The sequence below is a fragment of the Saccostrea cucullata genome, unplaced genomic scaffold (genome assembly GCF_032062105.1).
Source record: "Saccostrea cucullata isolate Sc308-1 unplaced genomic scaffold, CSIRO_AGI_Scuc_v1 ctg4888, whole genome shotgun sequence".
NCBI classification, from domain to species: domain Eukaryota; kingdom Metazoa; phylum Mollusca; class Bivalvia; order Ostreida; family Ostreidae; genus Saccostrea; species Saccostrea cuccullata.
This window is the reverse complement of record NW_026930653.1, coordinates 5,584-25,703: the sequence shown is the minus strand read 5'-3', so window position 1 is coordinate 25,703 and position 20,120 is coordinate 5,584. Positions and strand designations below refer to the sequence as shown.

Genomic DNA, 20,120 nt, shown 5'->3' with positions numbered 1-20,120 from the left:
GCAGAATGACGAGATCTTTAATATGATATCAAGAAAAAAGTGCTGACTCATCACATTAGGGGCCAAGAGGGGCCAAAAGTCTTTTTTCGATAACTCTTTAACAGTCAATATTTTGTAATACATTACTGAAGCAAAAATGTTTACCTCAACAATCTACAACTACATATTATAATTTTGTTGTTGTATGGTTCATAATTAGGGGCCACAAGGGGCCAGAATGCAAAATGTTTTACTCTTTATATCTCGAAGGTGAGAAATATTTTGATAAGCAATATTGAACAAAAGATGTTCAAAATGATATTCTGAACAATATGCAACCTTTCATTCTTCGCTTATCGTCCCCATTAAGGAGTTGAAGGGTTGGCCCCTAAATATTTCTTTTGCAAATAACTATAAAACGAAACAGAATCTCTGAATAGTTGTTGAACAAAAATTTTTCAAAATCATAAGAGGTTTAAGGTGAAATAAGAAAAAGGGGCTGGGCACTCAAATTAGGGGCCGAGAGGGGCCAAAAGTCTTCAATCGGTAACTCTTTATTAGTTAATATTTTGTAATACATTACTGAAGCAAAGATGTTTATCTCGACGATCTACAACTATATATTATGATTTTTATGTCGTATTGTACATAATTAGGGGCCATAAGGGGCCAGAATGCTAAGTCTTTGACGTTTTATATCTCGAAAGTGAGAAATATTTTGATAAGCAATATTGAACAAAAGATGTTTAAAATAATATTCTGAACAATATGCAACCTTTCATTTTTCGCTTATCGTCCCCTTTAAGGAGTTGAAGGGTTGGCCCCTAAATATTTCTTTTGCAAATAACTATAAAACGAAACAGAATCTGTGAATAGTTGTTGAACAAAAAGTGTTCAAAATTATAAGAGGTTTAAGGTGAAATCAAGAAAAAGGGGCTGGGCACTCAAATTAGGGGCCAAGAGGGGCCAAAAGTCTTCAATCGGTAACTCTTTATTTGTTAATATTTTGTAATACATCACTGAAGCAAAGATGTTTATCTCGACGATCTACAACTATATATAATGATTTTTATGTCGTATGGTTCATAATTAGGGGCCACAAGGGGCCAGAATGCAAGATCTTTGACGCTTTATATCTCGAAAGAGAGAAATATTTTGATAAGCAATATTGAACAAAAGTTGTTCAAAATAATGTTTTGAACAATATGCAACCTTTCATTTTTCTCTAAACGTCCCCATTAGGGAGTTGAAGGGTTGGCCCCTAAATATTTCTTTTGCAAATAACTCGAAAACGAAAAAGAATCTCTGAATAGTTGTTGAACAAAAAGTGTTCAAAATCATAAGAGGTTTAAGGTGAAATCAAGAAAAAGGGGCTGTGAACTCAAATTAGGGGCAAAAAGGGACCAAAAGTCTTTAATCGATAACTCTTTATCAGTTAATATTTTGTTATACATTACGGAAGTAAAGATGTGTATCTCCACCATTTACAACTATATATTATGATTTTTATGTCGTATGGTTCATAATTAGGGGCCACAAGGGGCCAGAATGCTAAGTCTTTGACGCTTTATATCTCGAAAGAGAGAAATATTTTGATAAGTATTATTGAACAAAAGATGTTCAAAAGAATGTTCTAAACAATATGCAATCTTTCATTTTTCGCTAAACGTCACCATTAGGGAGTTGAAGGGTTGGCCCTTAAATATTTCTTTTGCAAATAACTCGATTACGAAAAAGAATCTCTGAAAAGTTGTTGAACAAAAATTGATGAAAATCCTGAGAGCTTTAAGATGATATGCAGAAAAAAGGCTGATCCCTAATATTAGGGGCTGCGAGGGGCCAAAAGTCGAATTTTTAAGTCCTTAATGTTCAATGTCTTTTTACAGATTATGGAGGCAAACAGTTCTTCTTCACAATCTTTATCATTAATTTAGAATGAAAATCTCAATCAAAATCTCATCTCATCTCTTCAAGAATTGGACGGAAGACCCACTCGTTGCTCGCAACGAGATCGTATCTAGTTAGGGTCTTCCGTCTTCAGCGGAAGACCCTTCTATTATTCTTATGTTTCTTTTTCAATTTTCTTATTATTATTATTCTTTTTTTCTGCACAAATTTTGTGCCGACGATTCCTCAGAGATCTTTGGATCGATTTGTTTCAAATTTTCAGGGTTGGTGTAGAATTATCGGAAGTTAATTCCGGCTGAAGGATTTTTTGAAAATCACTTCCGGTCAAGAGTTATCGCCCTTTTCTTTAAATTCAAACGACCTCTGTGTCTGTGATAGAACTCAATAATGGCTTAAGCTAGAGCGCTGAAATTTTCAGTGATAATAGAGGACATGTTGCCATGGTGCACCTGGGTCAGGATATTTTCCGGAAGTATCTAGTATGGAAGCTCGGTAGGGGTCAAAATTTAGGACACGAATCCTGACTGATTTTTAAAGACATTTTGCATCATATCTTTTAAAGTATAATTATTTTGTTAAAACATATTGAACAAAATTTGTGGAAAATGACAAGATCTTTAAAATTATATCAAGAAAAAAGTGCTGAGTCATCACATTAAGGGCCAAAAGGGGCCAAAAGTCTTTTTTCGATAACTCTTTAACAGTCAAAATTTTGTTATAAATTACTTAAGCAAAAATGTTTATCTAAACAATCTACCACTGTTTGCTTCAAATTTTCACAGTCGATATTATAATTTTAATGTCGTATAATGCATGATTAGGGGCCACAAGGGGCCAGAATGCTAAATATTTGACGCTTTATATCTCGAAAGTGAGAAATATTTTGACAAGTAATATTGAACAAAAGATGTTCAAAATCATGTTCTGAACAATATGCAATCTTTCATTTTTCGCTCAACGTCCCCATTAGGGAGTTAAAGGGTTTGCCCCTAAATATTTCTTTTACAAATAACTCGAAAACGAAAAAGAATCTCTGAATAGTTATTGAACACAAAGTGTTTAAAATCCTAAGAGCTTCAAGATGAAATCAAGAAAAAGGGGCTGGGCACTCAAATTAGGGGCCAAAAGGGGCTTAAAGTCTTTTTTCGATAACTCTTTAATAGTCAATATTTTGTTATACATTACTGAAGCAAAAATGTTTATCTCAACAATCTACCACTAATAATTATGATTTTAATGCCATATAATACACGATTAGGGGCCAAAAGGGGCCAGAATGCTAAATCTTTGACGCTTTACATCTCGAAAGTGAGAAATATTTTGACAAGTAATATTGAACAAAAGATGTTCAAAATCATGTTCTGAACAATATGCAACCTTTCATTTTTCGCTCAAAGTCCCCATTAGGGAGTTGAAGGGTTGGCCCCTAAATATTTCTTTTACGAATAACTCGAAAACGAAAAAGAATCTCTGAATAGTTATTGAACACAAAGTGTTTAAAATCCTAAGGGCTTCAAGATGAAATCAGGAAAAAGGGGCTGGGCCCTCAAATTAGGGGCCAAAAGGGGCCAAAGTCTTTTTTCGATAACTCTTGAACAGTCAATAATTTGTAATACATTACTGAAGCAAAAATGTTTATTTCAACAATCTACAACTGTATATTATGATTTTAAAGTCGTACATTACATAATTAGGGTCCACAAGGGACCAGAAGGCAAAATCTTTGACGCTTTGTATCTCAAAAGTGAGAAATATTTTGATAAATAATATTGAACAAAAGATGTTCAAAATGATGTTCTGAACAATATGCAACCTTTCATTTTTCGCTAAACGTCCCCATTAGGGAGTTGAAGGGCTGGTCCCTTAATATTTCTTTTCCGAATAACTCGAAAACGAGAAAGAATCTCTGAATAGTTGTTGAACAAAAAGTGTTCATAATCCTGAGAGCTTTAAAATATTATGAAGAAAAAAGGGCTGATCTCTATTATTAGGGGCCGTGAGGGGCCAAAAGTCGATTTTAGAAGTCTTTATTGTTCAATGTCTTTTTACAGAATATGGAAAATCATTACTTAAGAATGAAAATCTCAATCAAAATCTGATCTCCTCTCATCAAGAATCGAACGGAAGACCCACTCGTTGCTCGCAACGAGATCGTATCTAGTTATTATTATTATTCTTTTTTTTTTTTCTTACCGATTTTGTGCAGAAGATTTCTCGGAGATGGCTCGACCGATTTTCTTCAAATTTTCAGAGAGAATGTATAATCATTTGAAGTTTGTACCGGCAACTCCGTTTTTGAAAATTTACTTCCGGTCAGAAGTTATCGCCCTTTTATTGATTTTCGGGGTACCCTTTTGTCTGCGATGGAACTCAAAAACGGCTAAAGCTATAGGACTGAAATTTTCAGTGATAATAGAGGACATGTTGTAGTTGTGCACCTGGGTTTTCAAATTTTCCGGAAGTGTCTAGTATGGAAGCTCGCTAGGGGTCGAAATTTAGGACGCGAATCATGAGTGATTTTTAGCGACATTTTTTATCATATCTTTTACATTATGAATAATTTGTTATAACATACTGAACAAAAGTTGTGCAAATTGAAAAGATCTATCATTTAAAATCAAGAAATAGGGGCTGGCCCCTTTAACTAAGGGTTTAAAGGGCCAGAAAGTCTTTTCTTAATATCTTTTAAACGGTAAATATTTTGTTATACATTACTGAAGCAAATATGTTTATTTTAACAATATGCAACCATATATTATAATTTTATGATCATATGTTACGTAATTAGGGGCCACAAGGGGCCAGAATGCTAAATCTTTGACACTTCGTATCTCGAAATGGAGAAATATTTTGAAAAGCAATATTGAACAAAAGATGTTCAGAATAATGTTCTAAACAATATGCAACCTTTGAATTTTTGCTAAATGACCCCATTAAGGACTTTGAGGGCTGGCCCCTAAATATTTCTTATATACATATCTCGGAAACGAAAAGGAATTTCTGAATAGTTGTTGAACAAATATTATTCAAATTTATGAGAGCTTTCTTTTGACATCAAGAAAAAGGGACTGGCCCCTCAAATTAGGGGCCTAGGGGGGCCAAAAGTCTTTAATCTATATCTCTTTAATGATCAATATTTTGTTATTCATTACTGAAGCAATATGTTTATCTTAACAATCAGCAACTATATATAATAATGTTGTGATCATATGTTACGTAATTAGGGGCCACAAGGGGCCAGAATGCTCAATCTTTGACGCTTCGTATCTTGAAATGGAGAAATATTTTGAAAGCAATATTGAACAAAAGATGTTCAGAATAATGTTCTAAACAATATGCAACCTTTGAATTTTTCCTAAATGGCCCCATTAAGGACTTTGAGGGCTGGCTCCTAAATATTTCTTTTCTACATATCTCGGAAACAAAAAGCAATTTCTGAGTAATTGTTGCACAAAATGTATTCAAATTTAAAAGATCTTTCTTTTGATATCAAGAAAAAGGGGCTGGCCCCTCAAATTAGGGGCCTAGAGGGGCCAAAATGCAATATTTTGATTCTTTACTGAAGCAAATACTTTATCATAACAATCTGCAATCTTGCGGTTAGTACGGTACTCTTTAGATCTCTTTGATCTTCGATGTATATCCTTTGATGTATGTAAAACGTCCTATATGGTTCATTTCTAGACCGATTTTTAAACTTTTTAAAATATCATATAGATCTTTTTGAGAGGTATTTCTTGTGATTTTTAATGCACTAATTCAGAAACTATTAGCTCATATCTATAAGCATTCTGTTTTGACAGAACATGTCCTCGCGTTTTAGAAGTAAACAACTTATATTTAGTTACAATGGCGGACATTTAACGATGGCTGTGATTGGTCAAGCAATGATATGACAGCTTATATATTGATATCCTCCATTTTGAATATTTGAACCGTACGCGCATCCTAATTGCGCATGTGACGTCATTATTCTAGAACATTCCTATTTGTCGGTATATAAGTCGATCAGATTAACCGGAATTCTATTTTACGCTGTTTAAGTCGATCCGATAATACGATAATCGGATATTACGATAAATTCCTGCTTTTGATGAATTTCATCGAAAATTTGACGGAAGACCCACTCGTTGCTCGCAACGAGATCGTATCTAGTTATTATTATTTTTCTCTATACCAATTTTTGTGCAGACGATTTCTCATAGACGGTTTGGTCGATTTCCTTAAAAATTTCAGAGATGATCTATAATAATGTGAACCTTATTCATTTTTCTTAATTTTTGGAAATTCACTTCCGGTCACAAGTTATCGCCCTTTAATCGATTTTTATATGACATTTTTGTCCGGACAAAAACTCAAAAACACTAAACGCTAGAAGGCTGAAATTTTCAGGAGTAATAGACGACTAATTGAAGATTTGTACCTATATTTTCAAAATTTCCGGAAGTGCCTGGTATGGAAGCTCGGTAGGGGTCAAAATTTAGGACACGAATCATGACTGATTTTTTGAGACATTTTGCACCATATCCTTTAAAGTATAATTATTTTGTTAAAACATATTGAACAATATTTGTGCAGAATGACAAGATCTATAGTATGATATTTATAAAAAAGTGCTGACTCATCACATTAGGGGTTGAGAGGGGCCAAAAAGCTTTATTCGATAACTCTTTAGCAGTCAATATTTTGTTATACATTACTGAAGCAAAAATGTTTATCATCATCAATCTACAACTATATATTATGATATTCATGTCGTATGATACATAATTAGGGACCACAAGGGGCCAGAACGCTAAATCTTGAAAGCTTAGTATCTCAAAAGGGAGAAATATTTTGATAAGTAATATTGAACAAAAGATGTTCAAAATCATGTTCTGAACAATATGCAATCTTTCATTTTTCGCTAAACGTCCCTAATAAGGAGTTGAAGGGCTGGCCCCTAAACATGTCTTTTGCAAATAGCTCAAAAACGAAAAAGAATCTCTGAAAAGTTGTTGAACAAAAAGTGTTCAAAATCCTAAGAACTTTAAGATAAAATCAAGAAAAAGGGGCTGGGCACTCAAAGTAGGGGCCGAGAGGGGCCAAAATTCTTCAATCAATAACTCGTTATCAGTTAATAATTTGTAATACATTACTGAAGCAAAGATGTTTATCTCAACAATCTACAACTATATATTATGATATTCATGTCGTATGATACATAATTAGGGACCACAAGGGGCCAAAACGCTAAATGTTGTAAGCTTAATATCTCAAAAGTGGGAAATATTTTGATAAGTAATATTGAACAAAAGATGTTCAAAATAATGTTCTGAACAATATGCAACCTTGAATTTTTCGCTAAACGTCCCTAATAAGGAGTTGAAGGGCTGGCCCCTAAACATGTCTTTTGCAAATAGCTCAAAAACGAAAAAGAATCTCTGAAAAGTTGTTGAAAAAAAAGTGTTCAAAATCCTAAGAGCTTTAAGATAAAATCAAGAAAAAGGGGCTGGGCACTCAAATTAGGGGCCGAGAGGGGCCAAAAGTCTTCAATCAATAACTCTTTATCAGTTAATAATTTGTAATACATTACAGAAGCAAAGATGTTTATCTCAACAATCTTACAACTATATATAATGATATTTATGTCGTATGATACATAATTAGGGGCCAAAAGGGGCCAGAATGCTAAATCTTTGATGCTTTATATCTCAAAAGTGGGAAATATTTTGATAAGTAATATTGAACAAAAGATGTTCAAAATAATGTTCTGAACAATATGCAACCTTGAATTTTTCGCTAAACGTCCCTAATAAGGAGTTGAAGGGCTGGCCCCTAAACATGTCTTTTGCAAATAACTCAAAAACGAAAAAGAATCTCTGAAAAGTTGTTGAACAAATAGTGTTTAAAATCGTAAGAGCTTCAAGATAAAATCAAGAAAAAGGGACTGGGCACTCAAATTAGGGGCCGAGAGGGGCCAAAAGTCTTCAATCAATAACTCTTTATCAGTTAATAATTTGTAATACATTACTGAAGCAAAGATGTTTATCTCAACAATCTACAACTATATATTATGATTTTTATGTCGTATGGTACATAATTAGGGGCCAAAAGGGGCCAGAATACTAAATCTTTGACGTTTTATATCTCAAAAGTGGGAAATATTTTGATAAGTAATATTGAACAAAAGATGTTCAAAATAATGTTCTGAACAATATGCAACCTTGCATTTTTCGCTAAACGTCCCTAATAAGGAGTTGAAGGGCTGGCCCCTAAACATGTCTTTTGCAAATAACTCAAAAACGAAAAAGAATCTCTGAATAGTTATTGAAAAAAAAGTGTTCAAAATCCTAAGAGCTTTAAGGTGAGATCAAGAAAAAGGGGCTGGGCACTCAAATTAGGGGCCGAGAGGGGCCAAAATTCTTCAATCAATAACTCGTTATCAGTTAATAATTTGTAATACATTACTGAAGCAAAGATGTTTATCTCAACAATATACAACTATATATTATGATATTCATGTCGTATGATACATAATTAGGGACCACAAGGGGCCAAAACGCTAAATCTTGAAAGCTTAATATCTCAAAAGTGGGAAATATTTTGATAAGTAATATTGAACAAAAGATGTTCAAAATAATGTTCTGAACAATATGCAACCTTGCATTTTTCGCTAAACGTCCCTAATAAGGAGTTGAAGGGCTGGCCCCTAAACATGTCTTTTGCAAATAACTCAAAAACGAAAAAGAATCTCTGAATAGTTGTTGAACAAAAAGTGTTCAAAATCCTAAGAGCTTTAAGATGAAATCCAGAAAAAGGGGCTGGGCACTCAAAGTAGGGGCCGAGAGGGGCCAAAATTCTTCAATCAATAACTCGTTATCAGTTAATAATTTGTAATGCATTACTGAAGCAAAGATGTTTATCTCAACAATCTTCAACTATATATTATGATTTTTATGTCGTATGGTATATAATTAGGGGCCAAAAGGGGCCAGAATGCTAAATCTTTGAGGTTTTATATCTCAAAAGTGGGAAATATTTTGATAAGTAATATTGAACAAAAGATGTTCAAAATAATGTTCTGAACAATATGCAACCTTTCATTTTTCACTAAACGTCCCCAATAAGGAGTTGAAGGGCTGGTCCCTTAATATTTCTTCTGCAAATAACTCGAAAACGAAACAGAATTTCTGAATAGTTGTTGCACAAAAAGTGTTCAAATTCCTGAGAGGTTTAAGGTAAAATCCAGAAAAAGGGACTGGGTACTCAAATTAAGGGCCAAGAGGGGCCTAAAGTCTTCAATCGATAACTCTTTAGCAGTCAATAATTTGGTATGCATTACTGAAGGAAAAATGTTTATCTCAACAATCTACAGCTGTATATTATGATTTTAATGTCGTATGTTACATGATAAGGGGCCATAAGGGGCCAAAATGCTAAATCTCTGATGTTTTATATCTCAAAAGTCTGGAATATTTTGATAAGTAATATTGAACAAAAGATGTTCAAAATCATGCTCTGAACAATATGCAACCTTTCATTTTTCGCTAAACGTCCCCATTAAGGAGTTGAATGGTTGGCCACAATTTTTCCTAAACGTCCCCATTCAGGTGTTGAAGGGTTGGTCCCTAAATATTTCTTTTTTTAATATTTGTGACACGAAAAAGAATCTTTAAATAGTTGGTCTTTCTCCCTCATGAGTTTTTAGGTGATGTTAAACGCACTTAAATTAATATCAGCCAACTTCACAGTGATTGATTATTACTGTTTGACGCCGCGTCGGCAATAGTTCAGCCATATTTCGGCGATTAAAAAAGTAAGTATGGTCGTTGTTGAAGTTTTTGGGTTTGTCTGGTGGCCCCCAGTGAGCCTACTCTTTTGATAAAACAAGACCTTTTAATGATACCTCTTCCATTAGCCAGACATTGTCTGTTGCCCCCTGCTCACCACGGGGAGGTGGAAGTAGGATTTTGAGCAGGATATTTTTTATATACATTTTATATACATTTTGAATTAAGTTCCTGTACAACTTCAAACATTGCACAAAACATAAAACTGGTATATACATCTGTAAGACCTTTAAAAATTAGAGGTTTCTGAACTTTGTAATTTTGAGCCGTTTTAAATATCTTGGGTATTGAGTTCTTGCTTTTGAACAATATTGCGGAAAATTTTCATTACTTAAAAAACAAATGATATAATACAAATCTGGATCTATATGAATGTGAATCATGAAATAATAAAACACATGATTTCAGAATCGTTAAAAGTCCATGCAGTAAGAACATACAGTTGTACTTCTCATCTCTACAGACGAAATTGGCTACTTGGAAGACCACCAAAATGCTAATATTGATAGAATTATGTAAATTTCCCCGTATTTCCTTGTAAAAATAGTACTTTGAGGTGCAATTTCTACTGAGATAATGCACAGCACATGCATAGCCCACAAAGATTTTTGAAAAATGTTTTTTTTTTAATGATCTCTGACAACAAATTGAAAATTGAAGTGGACGAGGCCTGTGGATATTAATTTCTTAAAGAATCCTAGGATCCAAGGAACAAGTCATTTTGAAGTTTTTTTTTCTGTTTAAAACTAAATATTGTGTCAAATTGTTGAAATTGAATTTCCAAAACGGTTTTAAACATGCTGAATTCTTTCATAATTCTTCATATTCAAATCCTCAATACATATTTAAGCCATTTATATAAATCTTTGAATGTTTAGGGTACAATAAAGGCAAAACCGTATCTTCTTCTTTCTGATGGTTCTGATCAATGGTATATTATTCTACTTTAAGTGGTAATTGTTACTTTAAATACAGTTAAATTAACACATGTAATATACTAATGGAGAGTGATACCTTAAAATTATATGGTGAGTTGTTATTGAATAAAAGGCCATTTTTTACTTTTAGGAACAACTGTACATAAATGTACAAGAATACAGGAGTTAAAAAAAATTAAACGAATAATAAAAAGAATACTACCATACTAGTATATATTACAACAATTAAGAAACAACCTTCTCTAGTATTTACAACAAGCGATATGGGATTTCCTTTCATAATATGAAAAAAAAAAAGAAATAGTCCTCTCTCAGGACTTTTCACTCTTTGGATTGATATAGATGTCAAATACAGAAATGAGAGTCAGTGAAGAATTCTGTTTAATTCCAAACCATACCACTCATTTTTTGCTGTTAACATGCTGTTTGAAACAAAATAGTTTCATCCTACCCATCTGAAAATATCAAGAGCACAGCCTCATGGTAGCTGTGGTATGTTGGCATGTGAAAGACTTCAATGTGTAATGCACTGGATACATATACATGGTCTAAAATGGTTCCCCCTTCAGTTGTGTTAAAAGATACAAGCTGTCTGAACTGTTTATCCTTCATGAATCTTTGAATTGGGCCATTCAGTTTAGCATCCTCATTGAAGTCTCCTATCACAATACACTCTGGAGAAATTGTCCATATGAAATCCAAGAGTCTTTGTAAATTTTTCAGGAAGACATCCACATTTAGCAAAGATGGGCGATACACTGTCACAAGAATGATATTTTCATTCAATAATTGTACAGCCATTGCTTCAATATTCATCCCAGATAGTGCTATAATATGATAACAATCCATCTCATCTTTTAGATACAACCCCACTCCTCCTCCTTTTGACAGGTGTAACCTCTGGTTCATGACATTTTTCTCGTCATATGCCTCTCCCCGAGGAAGGTGATTGAACTGAAAACCTTCAATATCAAATTGTATTGTATTCTCTTCATGCCTTAACCATGTTTCTGTCAAACAAATAATATCTGCTTCCGTGAATCGTTTGTCATTTTTCAGGTCTTGAAAATGTTTTCTTAAGCTTTGAATGTTGTGTAAAACTATTTTCTTCCCATCCGAAGCATCAGTTTCAAATATTTCACGAAAACAAACTTTTGGCATTTCAACTGTTGCTGTTTTTATTTCTGAATCGGCATAAATCTTTTTCCTTAACAGGTTTGGGTCTTCTGTTTCAATAAATAAACCCTCTTTTGATGTTACCCTTGATAAAGCAACGTATGCCTGACCAGCACCAAACACTTTATCTAAGTTCACCACTACTCTGTCTGTTGTCATCCCCTGTACCTTGTGAGCAGTACACGCCCAAGAAAGTCTTAATGGAAACTGATGTCTAATGATTGTTTTCGTCCTTTCCTTTAGTTCCTCCTCAACTCTTTCTATCAGAACCATGTTTCCACCTCTTGTATTTTTGCCTGTTTTCTTTCCAACTTCTTGGTTATCAAATATAACCTCAACAGCCTTTATTTCTGTAGCACTATCTTTTTGAAAAACAAACTGAGATATGTATCCCATCACTCCATTTACAAGTCCATCTTCTACGTTACAGTTCCTTGTAAGCATGACTCTTGCATTGACGGACAAAACTAAGGAGCTTGGAAGGCCATCACTTTTTGATTTTGTGATAGGGTTTGTTTTCAGTGTAAGTCTTCCAGACGTTTTGTCCTTCTGATAATCTTTGGCATCAATTTCCAATAGGTTATCACAGGATTTCCTCAACATTGACAAATTATAGGTGTTAACTTCTTCGTTGGTAGAAAACACATGTAGAGCATCCTCTGGTCCATCTCTGACACAGTCATCTAACATATCATTCTGATCTTGAGTCAATGGCTCATCTAACAGTCTTACACGAAGAGAATTCAAAATCTTTGCGAATGACAGATCTTCCTTTTGTCTCATTATTTCTTTCAGTTCAGCGATTTGGAAGAGGTCAAGCCAGTAGTCTTGAGGATAAACCATATTTTCCTTGTAAAGTCTCTCGTCTTTCCGCTGTTTTACTGGAGGGAGCTGGTAAAAATCCCCAACTGCTATAACACTAACACCTCCAAATGGTTTTTTACATTTCTTGATCTGTACCAACCTTTCATGTATGTAATACAGCAACCTTTTGTAAACCATTGATATTTCATCAATCACCAGAATTTGAAGGTCCCCAATCTTTGCTCTCATTTCACTAAGACTCTGTTCTCTTAGTGGTTCATACGGTATGGGGAGAAATTTTGTTAATGCAAATAAGTGATGAAGTGTATTACCCCCAATGTTGAAAGCAGCAGTTCCTGTGAATGCTGAAAGAAGTACTGGCACCCTTTCTGGTTCAGACTTCAATTTAGAAAGCAACCGGGACGATTCATAATGAATTGCCTTAATCAGATGGCTTTTTCCCGTTCCTGCACCACCCGTAACAAACAAATGGAAAGGTTCACAATTTTCTCCTTGAACTTTTGCTGAACACCAGTCACGCACAAAGTAAAATATTTTACGTTGCATTTCATTCAGATTTCGGAGTACAGAAATAGCCTCATCCGTGGAGGAAACACTTTGTTGAACTTGATATAGCACATCTGCATTATGTGTGTCCGTTTCCATTTCAGGTATACGGTCAACATCTTCCTCCTGTGGTACTGGGTTTTCTTTTCTCTTTGCTAATCCTTCTCCTCTTAACACCTCAGTTTCTGGACATAAACGTGACCATGCATCCTCTGGATCACCATTCATTTCGTAGGCCTCTTGGGCTCTGTCAATGATATCTTCATTTTTTGCAAAACAAGAATGATTAGTGTCCACAATCGACTTCACTGATTGTAAGGATTTTTTTCCTACTATTTTCACATGACCTGTTTCGTAGAAATCCTTAAACAAATCAAACCCTGGTGGTTTTAGCTGCATTTCTGTCCAATATGGAAGAAAAAGTTGCAGAAGAGACTGATAATACTTTTCGGGTGTTTTTTCTGCATTAAATCTTGGATACCGTATTACCGCAGCTTTCGTTCTTGTTCTACGCTGAACATAACCTTTCTCGTTCTGTAGTTCAAAAACATTGTTGTTCATATTTTTTGGTACCTGAGATTTAGCAAGAACCCTGAATTCAGAGCAAAACTCTGCAAGGCACATGGCATGAAACTCTGACTTATCTGGACGATTTTCATAACGCTCTAGAATATTTGTCATCCAAATGTCATCTTCGTCATCATCGTCATCATCAATTATTTCAACGTCTTTTTTAGTTTTATTTTTCAGCTGAGACAATGGCTTAGATAACCGTACAGGATTGTCACCTACAGGAACAAAAGCAACTTTTCGTGAACACTCTTTCATCTTTAAGTTGCACACTCTATATACCGCTTCCTGGGCACTAACTTCTCTGTGATTTAGATAAGCAGAGCCTATTTTTTTCATTGTTTGTCGAGCATCAAAATTCCCCTCCTCTGCCTCTAACTTTGTTTGTTTCAGTAGCATTCCCATTTCCCTTTCTGCCTTAGAAATATATGAAACAATATATACAATGCAGCTGAACGGATCTAGAACAAATTGTATATCCATGTTAGCATCCCAGCATTTTAGGAGACATCGGTTATATTGGTTTGTCCACATCTCATTTGGATTGCGCTCTAGAAAGACTGTCCTCCTTGTTGATAAAATGTTTTGGGCTTCTTCATACAGTTCCTGAGTTAGTGAAAGGTCTTCAAATATTTCTTCGGTTGTGGAGTTTTTTTCACCATCTATTTGTACTTTGCCCCATACACTAAGCAGTATCTCTTCTGCATAAGCCTTATTTATCTTACTATGTTCATCTTCTGTTTCACAATGCCCTACATTTTCATTATCCTGAGGGGTCGAAATAAAGGTCCTTTGAGATGGAGGCCCAGTGATTGGGAAGGCCAAAATGGTCAATGGGACTATGGCGCAACTGTCAACATTTTTGATGGGCCATTTCGCAAATAAATGGGCCATAAATATAATCTGAAGGTCCATTTTAAGAAATAACAAAGTGACAAACAAATATGAAATACGAGAGAAAACACGTTTTTAATTAACCAAATCCGATTTTTAACGCATGAAATGCAGCAAATTCAAAGGAACTTGCTTAGAATATACCAGACCCGTATTTTGTGTTAAAATTACGACAGTTTTGGAAAGGGAACAGCCCTACATTTTCCTCATGTAAGTGCTTCGTTTAACCGGAAGTACTTTTTGACAGATTTCAACCAATGGGATTTGTTGTTTTAAAATTGACTGTATTTAAAACGAAAGTAAAACAAGAAAGAAAGTCGTACACAAAATATTTCCAAATAACATCGCTAAAAATGGAATGCGCACCTTGGCGCCATGATTAATTGATTTAATGCGCCATTTTTCACTTCATTGCGACTATGGCGCGTGGCGCAAGCCCTTCCCAATCACTGGAGGCCTGGGAAAATTGAACCTACATTCTGTACCCTTCTTTTTGCAAGTTTTTGAAAGTTTCTTGCTGTGTTGCTGAACTTCCGAAACTGTTTTTCTCAGATCAGAATCATCGATTTCTGAAGGTACAGCACATGTTACGTATCTGTCTATAAAATTACATACAGCTCTTTCCCCATCAGAATCGATATTAGGTGCGTTGTCGATCCAGTACAAGCAATGCATATGTGGGGAACCCCTCTGTTGAAACTCAACTCTTTGAAAATAGTCCACCACTTTTCCAATCGGTTCCGCTGAAGAAAGTATTACCTCTCTATGAAATGTGTGAAACCTATGTTCAAACATCCTTGCTACTGTAACTGGATTGCACCTTAAAACTTCATTCTTTTCTGACCAGTCCATTTCTTCAGGATTCCTATCATCATTAGAATGATGCAATATAACCCTTACAGCGTCATTCCATCTGTATTCAGCGGCAGAAAAGGAGCAAAACCAAGTTGGTATTCCTAACTGCCTAAGCATAGCAAACAGATCTTTCTGAGCAGCAGACCAGTATGCTGGTGTTCCCCTAATAGACTGCATAAACCTTATTGCATCATCATTTCTGAGCAAACAAGAAAGAGCAGATGGATCTTGCAGCATATTTGATGTCACTGATTTACCACTAGGAATCTTAGATAATGACTTTCTGAGGGAAATTTGAGTCTTCTCTATCACCTGGTTTAATTCTGACATATACTGACTGAAGAAAATGTAACAGGTATCCTTTGCAAATCTGTTGTCGGCATTCATCAATCTATTGTTGAAATACCTAGAAAGTGTTATTTTTTCTGATCTTTCCTCATTCCAGGAAAATCTCCCACTTGGAAAATGGCATGGAAATGTTTTAGCCTCATTTCCTGGTTCTTGTAACATTCGAATTGGATTTTTTCCTTCACCAGGTGCAATGTTATACACATCATCAAAATAATGATCCAAAACTTCCTGTGCAACATCAACAGGCTGTAAACATGTATCGAATGCTATCATTTGCTCATCATTATCTTCTCTGTTATTTGTGTTCTCTGTCTTTTCTTCATCGTTTTCTTCGTGATTTTCATTCTCCTCGAAATTTGTTTCAATCGTCACATCTTCATACCACTGGTTAATTTTTTTCAAATATGCTAAGGCAGTCATAACATTTTCTGAATTCACAAATTGATATTCAAAGTAACCTTTGAAATTCAACTTCCTCTTTAATTTAACGCGCAACAATAAGTTTTTATCTTGCTGTAGAGGTAAACTGGTAGCTTTTGTTACATCTGAGGGCACACAAACAATGGGTCCGTGTATATTCCTTTGTCCCCCATGAGGAAGAGCCATAACCTTCATAAAAGGTATGTGAAGTGCAATAAGGTGCTGTTCTAAGCTGTTTAAATTGTTCAACTCCGGTGGAATGTCTTCCAATGACAAGTTGTTTGCTGCAGCCTCAGAAGGTGTTTTTCCACTCATAATTTTTCTATGACAGGTAAAACAAATCCATAACGATGATTTTGGACATGTTTCTCGGCAAGATTCAGAGCATTCATGCAAATACTTAGCTTGTAAACAAATATTTGAAATAATTCGAGATTGTTCATTTTTTTCATACATCTGGTGTTCACAGGCTTGAACTTGATTTCTAAATAAAAGTCTATGGCAGCAACAACAAGCATACCCAGGACCTTTCCCTGCATTTTCTTTGAACGTTGCAACAACTTCTTCTTGTTGTAAATTCATCTTTTTCACATTCCTTTGCCTTTTCACTCTCTCTTTTTTCTTTTGTTTTAATTGCAACGATGACTGATATTGAACTTTACTTTGCCTCTTCATTGCAGATTGAACATTACTATCAGTTTAGTACCTTCTTGCAGAATTCTCTCTCTGCTTTTCTTTAAACTTCACATTTTTTTTTTATACCTTTGAACATTAGCAGCTTTGTTCCTTTCTCGATACTTTTCATCAGTTTTATACTTTTGCAATGCTCTCCGTTTAACATTTCCTCTATGTTCAAAATCTGTTCTGTACTTCTCGGTACTTCTCCTTTTAACATCCTTTTTGTGTCTCAGGTCCATCTTGTACTTTTCAGCACTTGCACTTTTCACAGCAGCTCTATGTTCCATATCTGAATTGTACTTTTCAATACTCTGTTTCTTAACATGTTCTCTATGCTTAGCATCCATCTCATATTTCAATACACTCCGTTTCTTTACATCTTGCTTATGACTTAAGTTTGTGGCATATTTGCGAATACTTTTTTGTCTCAATTTAGACTTGTACTCCTCATCTTCATGATACCTTCTTCTACTTCTTGAAAGTGTTTTCGACCTGAAATCTGCATATGTATAGAGTTTCTTTTTGTTCCGTAACATTTCTTTTCTGAACACTTTGTTTTCATGGTACTTCTTCCTCAATGCATTCTTGCGATTTTCATTTGCTTTTGAGTTCATTTTGAAGTTTATGTTGCCTCGTTTCTTTCGCGTTCTCATTCGATTTGCTATGCGCAGATTATACTCTCTCACATATGACTTACTGGTATTTTGAGACTGACACTGATTGTCAGATATCCTTGCTGAAACATTTAACACAACATCGTAATGGTTCTGTTGGTTATGATATATATACATGGCTTCATTATGTTTGTTTGGTCCTAAATTTTGCTTTTGTCCTTTGAACTGAAGCCATTTCATGTCTGAGAAAGTAAATATATCGACATTCAACATGTCTGACACTGCTAATATCTCCAATTCTGTAGCCCATACGCCTACCTCAGACATTTTACTTGAAAGTAGATAGGTCCTTACTGATTCTGCATTACACCTCAAAAACTTTTCAAACCAACTTTCATTCTGAACCAAGTGTTGACATACAGCAGATCTAACTGCCTGGTGATGATCTTCAGAATTTGTCAGACAAAATGATATGGCCCTAAAAAAGCAATTGCCATCTCTCACAATATCTCTAAATTGAGTAGGTGCACCCATATCGATCACAGACTCTGCATAACATTCCCTACCTGAATGAGAATACGGCAGATCCAAACGTCTGCATAATTCCTCTTGTTTTTTGACACTCAAAGGGAAAAAATCTTGCCTTTTGCTTTCCTTGCTCAGAAATATTATCTCACTTTCTAAAATATTCTCTTCGTTTTCTGAAGAAACATTTCCTACTGCTGAACTTATGTCTGTGTCTGGATGAAAGGACATATCCCCTGAGAAGTTATTCCCTGGTGCTGAACCAATTCCTGTGTCAGAATACAAAAACACATCCTCATCTTCCTTTACTGGAGCAAAACCAAACTGCTTTAGTAAACACAATGCCCCAGTTAATTCACATTCAACAGTCCTTGTAAATCCCATGGATAGAGCTAAAGAGACCAGATGCAAATAAACATCGTGTACTGTCCTTAATAGAATTCTTGTACTCTTTCCATTTACATTCATATATCCACGACAACACCGTGAATGTGAATCAAATGTATAAAATCCTTCATCAGTTCTCCCGACTAAGAGAGTGTTTCCTCCAAAACATACAAAACATCCATGTGTTCCTTCTAGCACCTTGTGAAGAGCCTCAGTGAGGGGAAAAGCATTGAAGTCCTCATAACAGGGTTCCTCATCTGATAAGCTTATAAAGCTTGACACAGCAAGTTTGACACTGAACTCAAACGTCTTGCTATAGCATTCAAAATACTGTGGTAGTTCATTCACTAAAAGGTACCTGCTTGTGACCGAGGAACTTTGCTGCAGAAAAGTATACAATTCATCTCCAGTGACTAGAACTTTATTCATGTCAGACGTTTGCCAAAATATGGAACTCTTCAAGATATCATAGGCTAAAGCTGCCAAACAATTTGGAACGCATTGTGTTCCAGCATTTTCCCCAAATATCGGATCACCTTGGTGAAAAGAACCCTGAACTGACACAGAATATGAAGTCGGTTTAGACATCTGAAATATATTCACTCCATCTCTATGTAAACCTGACATGGAACGTTCAATTTTTCCATCATGCACATTTAACTTTTCTTCATTTTTCCAATCACCAAATCTTTTCTCATTTTGAACCGTCTCTCCTTCAAAGCTTTCTCTCAAATTCTTAAACACACAACTTTCAATTTTTCTCCCATTTTCTATATCCTCATTATCACTCCACTCTATTCTATTTTCAACAAACTTTATTCCATCTCCATTTTTCTGTACTGTTTCTGTTATATCATGTTTTTCATTCAATATTTCATAAAAATTCGTCTCAATATCCTTTTTAGTATTCGTTAGAGAGCCCTCATCTTTTGATAATCTACTGGTCTCCTCCATCCTGGAGGTATCCAGCTGCGCCTGTCCTGCTGGATCAGACATATGCACTATGTCCGATCCAGGTGCCCTCGGTGGAGCACAAACCCACGGTGGGGAGTCAGTGGACGGTGCCTTGCCCTCGTCATGGACAAACAGACGACTTCCCCGAGGAGATGGCAACCTCGGGGCAGGTGAATGCATTTTCACTCGAGGTGAGGCCTGCACCCTGGCCAGGGGTTTTTCCTCAAAAGGCGGCAACCCCATGGAGCCTTGCCCCGGAAAATTACCGGGAGGAGCTAGCTCAGCTCCATCTGCTTTCCCACATGGAACATCAGACTCTGTTCTTGAAGCTTGAGTACAATCTAGGGAATCTAGTTTATGCTTTTCCCTCTGTTTCCTTTTCTTTAGTTTGTCAGCTTCCCGTCGCCTTCTGGCAGACATTTTCTTTGCCTTAGGCATCTGGAAAAATAAACAAAACTGATAAAGACAACAGGCCCAAGGGCCTTGAATTGCTTTTCTGATAAATTGTGCAATCTATCATTTCTAATTGAAACAATTAACTTTAAGTATCCAAACTGGATAAATTTACAAACTTTGATGATTCTTAGCAAAATCAGACTGAAGATATTTCAGTTTGGCTATAAAATACAATAAATAGGTCACAGTGAGATAATTTCAAGAGGCCCATG

General features: G+C 35.3%; 1 protein-coding gene across 1 annotated transcript; it reads right to left on the bottom strand.

Annotated features, from left to right (window-relative positions):
* Positions 1-11,104: 11,104 nt before the first annotated feature.
* LOC134229488 (uncharacterized) lies at positions 11,105-14,689 on the bottom strand. Its single transcript, XM_062711241.1, has one exon. It carries the CDS (start codon positions 14,687-14,689, stop codon positions 11,105-11,107), a length of 3,585 nt encoding a protein of 1,194 aa, XP_062567225.1.
* Between the last annotated feature and the right edge of the window lie 5,431 nt (positions 14,690-20,120).